This window comes from Oryzias melastigma, linkage group LG3 (assembly GCF_002922805.2).
Source record: "Oryzias melastigma strain HK-1 linkage group LG3, ASM292280v2, whole genome shotgun sequence".
NCBI classification, from domain to species: Eukaryota; Metazoa; Chordata; class Actinopteri; order Beloniformes; family Adrianichthyidae; genus Oryzias; species Oryzias melastigma.
Genome location: NC_050514.1, coordinates 23,878,697 through 23,886,673, shown reverse-complemented (window position 1 = coordinate 23,886,673; position 7,977 = coordinate 23,878,697). Strand labels below are relative to the sequence as shown.

The window sequence follows — 7,977 nt, the reverse complement described above, 5'->3', positions numbered from 1 at the left end:
AAAAAAACAGTTTAGTTGTTTTACAAAGTCAACAGTCTGTAACTGTTGTCTGTAATTACTCAATGTTCCCTGCTTGTTGTAAAGCCAAGGAATCACAAAAAAACATTTTGCTGTATTCTTGACAATTTGCTGTCATTAATTGCTAAATATTTCCTTTTTTTCTATGGAATTCCTTTTTAAAATGTGGGACAGGAAGTCGTCTGTCAGAGCATTTTGTTTTCTCTGATGCTTGTTTATGGCTCCCCCTTGTGGACAATAGCACAACTTCATTAGTTGTGGATGCAGTGGGCTTGCTAAATTCCTCTTCACACAAAACACTGTTTCCTAACGTACTGGTGTCTAACACAAATACAGTCTTGTTCTCTAAAAATAAGGAAAACAAAGTACTTTTATTTATGAAGCTTTTTTTGTCAAGTGAATGAAGCCACATTCACGTATCTGCCTTTGACCCATTTTTTTCCACATTTATTCATTTCTTGTGGCACGTGAGATAAAAGCAGTGAAGAAAAACAGAAAGCAGGTTTGGGCTGATGTAATCTACCTGAAATGTCAGATTCTGACACAGATTTTTACTTTTCATGTTTTTAAATTTGCTCTTAGATTTTAGAGTTTTACCCTGCTGTTTTCTATTAGCAAATCAAATAATATTGTGGGTTTTAGCCATATTATCCTAAACAACTGTCAACACCTGGATCATGTATATCAAACTTAAATTCTCAAAAAACTCTTAATGAAAAGAAACTTTTTATTCTGCAAAAAACTTGATTCTGGAGCAACAAAGTCACCAATATAAACATGAGACATTGAATTTGAGCTAAATCAGTGGTATTTACTTCTTGTTGTTTGCATCTGTAGCCTTTTTAAAAACATAAATACAAGCTTTCAACTACTATTCACAGGCTATGCTTTGGATTACCAAATAACATAAAGACTACATTCATTTAAGCTCAGTTTGCTACTCTCTGATTCACTCGGATGCAGACGAGTTTAAGCCAGATTCCTGGCATCTCCTCCTGGATGTCTAGAGTTAGACTCCGAGCCCAGGAAACCCTTAGGATTGAGTGAAAGTGTTTATCGTTGAGATGACTCCTGATTGGTGTTTTGTTCATCTTCATCAAAGAGAACAGTACAGATACAAATGTGCTGCCAAACACAGAGTCTCTTGGGCCTCTTGGACATGGAGTTGGGTCATTGTGTCTGGGAGAAAGCATTGAAGCTGCAGCTCCACAGAGTCGTACTTTAACCTGAGCGTGTCTGGAGTTCAATCAGCTCCACTTGGAGGTTCATTGGTGCACTTTCCCCTTTAACCCCAAACAGAGCAGTTCAAATCCTAACACCGCCGGGTAAACAAAAGTGTGCACTTGGAAACACAGCTGTGGAGGCTCTTTCAGGCTTTGGCAGCACAGAAAAGAGCGTTTCATTGCAGCATATGAGTCTGCCACAGGCACTACTCTGTTTTTAAAAGCCCTCGCCTCAGCGTCTGTGATGACATGGCCCCGCCCCTGAAGCTGCAGGCTGAGCACATCGAGGTGGCTCGGCTCACGCAGAAACCTTTCATCCTGGAGCTTTGTTGGGTCTTTCTCTTTTCTTCCTAGAAACTGACAAATTTCCGTGCGCACCTGAAAACATCAATCATGTTCCTAGCCCCGATGCTTCTGGTGTTTAATACAGTGTAAACTCCCCTGCATGGCATCTTCTCCCAAATCCTCCTCTACAGTCTCTTTTAACCACAAAATCACAGAAGCTTGCAGGTTCATCCCAAGCTGGAAAACTTTTCAAAAACCTTTCCTGTGTTTCTGCCATGCATGGATTTTAGTCCCGAAAATTCATCTAACCTAAATTAAGTCCACACCATGGATGGAGATGATCAGATGTGTCTGCTCTCATCTACGGCACCATTTTTAGAAACAAAAATGTGGATGAAGATCCAAAAATAAGCTATTTTTCATGAAAAATATTTGATTTTATTGTCCAAATTTCCTTTTTTTTGGGGAGTTCCTGAGTTCTGAACAACAATCAGCAGTCATCCTCTGGACCTTCAGCTCAGACCTGCAGTTTGGAGCCATTTCTTAATGGCCAGAGGCAAATAAAGCCTCATCAGTGGCCTTAAGAGGCTGCAGAGGTGGAACAACTCGACTCCTCTTTTACCAGGTACCTATGGTGCAGAGAAAGAGGCCAATCAGGAGCCAGATTTAGAGTATTCTGCTGTTCTCTTTTCTCTGCTCTGCTTCTGGTCTTGGTGTTGTAATACCCCCCTTACAGATACGGTTTCACTAAGAGAGCTTTGCTCCAGCTGTTATCTGACTGCTTTGTCGTGGTCTGTGTCCACCTGTCAAAGGGGATGAAAGGCCACAAGTGTGACGTGTGTTCTCGAGAATTCACGCTGTCTGCCAACCTGAAGAGGCACATGCTGATTCACAACAGCGTCAGACCCTTCCAGTGTCACGTCTGCTTCAAGAGCTTCATCCAGAAGCAGACCCTGAAGACCCACATGATCGTTCACTTACCCGTGAAACCGTTCAAATGCAAGGTCAGTGTTTCTGCCTTTTCCCAGCTCATTAAAGTACAAAACCCGAACAGAGGAGGTTCATAAAATGCGTTTTGTCTCCTTAATTTTTGCAGGTATGTGGCAAGTCTTTCAACAGAATGTACAACCTGCTGGGCCACATGCACCTCCATGCTGGCAGTAAGCCCTTTAAGTGCCCATACTGCACCAGCAAGTTCAACCTGAAGGGGAACCTCAGCAGACATATGAAGGTGAAGCATGGAATGGACGTCTCACCAGAGGGCCAAGGTGAGACCCCATGAACTTTTCAGAAAGAGAGTTTTAATGTTCATTCTGTGGGTTAGCGTTCACCCTCATGACTGCAAACCAAACAAGATGCAGTAGATCCATGCAGATTTAACCCTTTAGAGCGGAGCTTTAGCCTCAGTGTTGACAGTCATTTAACTATGGTAACTCATCAATCGTTCATGCAATGAACATATTTACAGCAGATTCTGAATATGCTGAAGTCTGGGTTGACAAAGAAGTATGTAAGAGTTGATGATGGACAGACGGATGATGTTAGCCAGGAATCCCCATAAGACTATGAACAGGTAGACATGAAGGCTTTATAGAAGCTACGTAGGTGCCTGAAGGTTCATTCACACCCAACGATATTCACATGGCAGAGGCGGCTAGTTTCAGTGTTAAATCAATGGTGCAGATGCAGTGGTCTGGCAGCAGCTTGATTGAAGTTGCAAGAAGCAAGTTCGCCACGGGGCAAAAGAGGGGTGGGCCATTGGAATTTGTTGTGTGAATCACATTCGGTGTGAATGCACCTTTTGGACTACGATCATATAAATGTCACCATGTGGTGACCTACATGCAAATTTATCAGTAAATTTTGACAGTTGACCAATCACAAAGGGTAATAGCCCCAAAAAGAAGTTGATTTGCGGATTAGTTACCCTTTAATACCAACGTTAATATCGAATAAAGACGCCTTCAGAAGTATAAGGACAGTTTCTTTGTTTTCATTGCAGCGGAGGTTCTTCCGGAAATGGAGACCCAGGGCGACTACGAGAACCAGAACTTCAGCTTTACATCACCAGACACTATGGACAACAGCGGCTCCCAGAACCTGACTAAGCTCACTACAGCAAACATGGAGGACATGGAGGAGTATTACAATTTTGGGAAGGATACAGGCAGCTACACCACACCTTGAGGCATTGATGGAAACGAGGAGATGCGCTTTCCCTTTTTCGGGTATTTTCTTTTGAGGCCTAAAGGAAATTGCAGATTTTTTTCTGAGGCTTTGGGGAGACTCTGGGAAAGTGTTTTTGTTTTTTCTTCTTCTTTTTCGTCTTGGCCTCCTTCCAAAAGAGCAGATCTGACTGAGGCAAGGAGAGAGCCGAACTTCAAAGACAAAAACGCTTCAAATCCGTTGCCTGGAACAGAGACAGTGAAACTGTTGGCGTGTGCTCGGAGCTCCTTTTAAAGGATTACTACACTCACCGACTCAAAGACTCTGATAGACACTCAAATCTATATGTTGTGTGTAAGTATCAGTTATTGCAGAAAAAAAAGAAGAAGCTGCAGAGCCATCAGTTACATTTGATGTGATGGAAAATCATCGTTTGCCATTTTCATTCATGCACAACCAATGTATGCCCTTATATTTTTGACTGAAAGTGCCAGCTACAGACATTTTGCAACGAAGCTTTTACCGTGTCAGCTATTTACTCACTGTGTATTGACGTTTGGGGTACATAGTCACTACATATTCATAGGTTTGAATGCTCCTATTTAACAGCCCTAATTACCCATTCCTTTTTAGCCGTTCATTTTTACATGTGAACGGTTCGGCCTCAAGTGTGTTTGTGCATTTTTGTGCACAGGACATTCGTTTTCCCTAATCGGGGCCCTTTCTATCAAAGTTGCCGCTCATGTCAGCCAAAAATCGGAGAAAATGATAGCTGGCATGTAAATCTCTTTCATTGTGAAAAAAAGAGTGTTAACCCGCCCTCTTTCTGTTTTAGACGCTTTAGCTTCACAGCGATAACCTATCCGTGTGGTGAATATACTGCTCTAGTTTTTGAATTACTGCATCAACAATACAAAGCACTTTTACAGCCAAACCGTTCCTTTTCTTGTGAAAATTGGTTTGTAGGATTCAAATCCTTTGCATCCAGGAGAAAATGAGGTGGAAGAAAAAAAAAAAGATTGTTATAATCTTTAACCTCATTTTTTTTATTTTTCTTTATGGCAATACTAAGCGAATTAGCTTCCTTATAAGGTTTTTGTAAAACTCTGATTCCCAAATAGAAGTGTTTTACTTTGAAATCACTCTTTTTGTAATGTACTGAAGAATCCTTAATTGAGGAGAAACCTGTACTAGATCAAAATTAACAGTTCTGCTTTAGATTTTGAAAGGATAGAGTGATACTAACCCCAGCACCTCAAATCTAGTTTTGGGGACGGCTTTCGGCTCCCCCTGTCCTGCCATGCAGGTCAGCCTCAATATGCACACTAAACCAGAGGAATGGTCTATTGTTTCTTTTTTTTTCCAGGTGAAAATGATTAAACTCAGACCTCTTGGAAATTGACTATGAATTATTTAATAAAGGTTCTCTAGTTTAAATGATGGATGAGGCGGGTTTAATCTGTCGCAGTGTTAAGTCACAGTGTTGAGGCTGTTAGAACGACTCTGCTCGTCCTTCACTTTGATCTGTCATGAAGAAAAAGTGAAACTGACAGAATTTTATAAGCTTTATCCTCACAGGGGAAACACAATTAGCCGACATTGAAACAGACTTACATTTTTCTTTCTTGGTTCTCTTTTTCAGATTAAATAAATGAGATGGACTAATTCAAAATTTCGTTCATGACATGTTTAAAAAATATGAAGTATTTTGAATACTGAGAGGTTGACAAAAACACTCACTTCAATCATCTTTTGATCTATTCTAAACATCTTCCAAATTAATTAGGATTATTTTAGCCAAAATGAAAAATTTTTGTTCTAAGAATCTAAACTCTTCCCCTACCCCTCCAGCTTCTCCTTATCCTTACATTTAGCCCTCCAGTCGGAGAGTTATATAAAAATTTGTCTCCAAATTCAGATGATACCCCCACAGATTATGTCATCAATAGTCGCCGTTCAGCTACTTTAGCGTGTAGCAGCTAAAAACATAACATGGGTTTTATGACTTTAAAAAGTAATGTGAGAACAAAAAGTCATGACTTACCGTATTTTTCGGACTATAAGTCGCACCGGAGTATAAGTCGCAGGGGCCAAAAAATGCATAATGAAGAAGAAAAAACCATACATAAGTCGCACTGGAGTATAAGTCACATTTTTTTCAAGTAATTTATTTTACAAACTGGTTAAAAAAAACGACATTACATCATCCTGGAAGGTAAGTTATAACATTCATAACTGAATAGAAAACAGGCTGAATATGTGTCAACACATATTCACATATTAGCATCATGAAAAAACGAAAAGGTGTAGCATTTATATAACATAACAGTTTTCTTTAACTATAGCCTCAAGAACTCATCAACTTTGTATCTTTACTGTAATTAATTGCACGGAATCTCACTCCATATCACTAAATCCCTTAAATTCTTCGTCCTCTGTGTCACGTCTGAATAACTAAAGTAAATAAAGTAATTGCATAGATCACCATAAGAGGGCACTCTAGACTTACGGTCCATATCTCATCATTAAAAATTCGTATATAAGTCGCACTGGAGTATAAGTCGCAGGGACATTCAATCTATGAAAAAAAACGCGACTTATAGTCCGGAAAATACGGTACATTTAAATGTAAACTCCTGTGCTTGAGAGCACACCTACGTGAAGAAATGTGCTTATATTGCGCGATACAGAGGGCTCTGCATCCCCTGTCACAAATAACCTCTTTTTCAAACGGCCACTCCTCATGCACAACAGTTTGAATAAAGAAATACTCAGAAATGCAGTTGAATTTTCTTTCTAAATGTCATCAGAAAAATGCCCAAGAACATGTTAAAAACACCAACAACACTTAATAAAAGTTAAATGAAAGTTTCAGCAATGCTGCCGTTTTTGAAACGGGAGAAATATTGAGCCACAAAGACATCTGTAAAATAACTAAAATAATAGTTCATGAAAGTCCTTACACCAAAGATGCTCCATGAACAAAGCTGGTACCTTTGACCTTCACCTGCGGTGCAAACCCTTGAAGTATGAAGCGCTCAGATGGTTTGATTCGAACTGCCCGTTGTGCCGGGTTTGTACTATATCTGCATGGCAAATTCTATTCCAGGATGACACTGTTCATTTCGCTCAAAGTTATGGAGTTTTAAAGGCTGCCGGCTAATAATAGATAGGAGGTTCCCTGCCAATTCCAGGGGAACTTTCTTCCCAGAAAGGAAATTAAAAAGTTGGCAAAGAAGGTAATCTAAATGGTAATTTCTAGTAATTTTTGATCAAGGCACTTGGTTCATCTTCTTGAACGTTTTAGGAAAAATGGGAAAAAAAAAAATAAAAAAAATAGGGCCTGGTTATTAAGATATTAAGATGTCTGTTGAGACTCAGTTCAAAATAATGAAGCAGAACAAGTCCGTTTCCACGTTTCTCTGAATTTACAGCCTGAAAGGTATTTTTAATGGATTTATATGGTTAAAAAAAAAAAGAAGCCCCACGTGAAACCAATGAAGACATCCCTAAAGGTGGCATGACTTTAGGTGATCTGTGAGTGGCAGTCACAATGGTTAGAGTGGAATTTTCCATTGCAGAAAGCCTTGGTTATTCTGCAGTATCAACAGCTTGGAACTGCCAGCAATAATAATGGGCTTGAATGATTATGCAAAGCATCAAACGAAAGAGTTAGCTCTATTCAACATCGACATCTGCTGGTAAAACATTAGCATCACAACCAATTTAGCACAAAAGTAAAACGTGTTTCTTTGGTGATTACTTATTTAGTGTAAAAATATACCTGGACAATAAGTCTGATACTGCTGAAAAGCCAGTTTCCTTTGTAAAAGGTGCCAAATATATAAAGAACATGGATCAGTGGGAGGAGCAGCAGAATTGAGTAAGTGGCTTATCAGCGTACCTTCTTGAGGTCGTCTCCTCAGTAACTTCCTTCAGCATGTCTCTGCCGTACCAACTGTGTCACGTTCCGGTCCATGTAGTGACAGACAGGTCAAAAGCCAAACTCCAGAAGTTTGTGTGGATGAAGATGCTTGTGATTTTATTTTCCATTAGATCCACCAAAGACTTCAGAACCAACTCTAAACACAGACCTTCTGAACATGAGCTTTGATAAGACATGGCCCCTCCCCTGAGCCAGGTTGTTCCACTTTGGCTTAATGAGTGAATTTTGGTCAGGCACTACAAAAACCTACCAAAACCAGAGCTTGGGTCCTTTGACGCAGAAAGTAGGACTAAAAAAGGTAAGCAGACACAAGTCAGCAAAAAGAAAACACTTAACAAA

At 39.9% G+C, this 7,977-nt stretch overlaps 1 protein-coding gene across 2 annotated transcripts in view; it reads left to right on the top strand.

Annotated features, from left to right (window-relative positions):
- Positions 1 to 5,364, top strand: part of znf710b (zinc finger protein 710b) — a 25,445-nt gene extending 20,081 nt beyond the window's left edge. For both annotated transcript variants that reach the window (XM_024295742.2, XM_024295743.2), the window contains exons 3-5: positions 2,339 to 2,530; positions 2,623 to 2,794; positions 3,529 to 5,364. In XM_024295742.2, coding sequence (XP_024151510.1) covers positions 2,339 to 2,530; positions 2,623 to 2,794; positions 3,529 to 3,713 — 549 coding nt within the window. In that variant the 3' untranslated portion in view covers positions 3,714 to 5,364. The remainder of the gene's footprint in view (positions 1 to 2,338; positions 2,531 to 2,622; positions 2,795 to 3,528) is intronic.
- Positions 5,365 to 7,977: the final 2,613 nt, after the last annotated feature.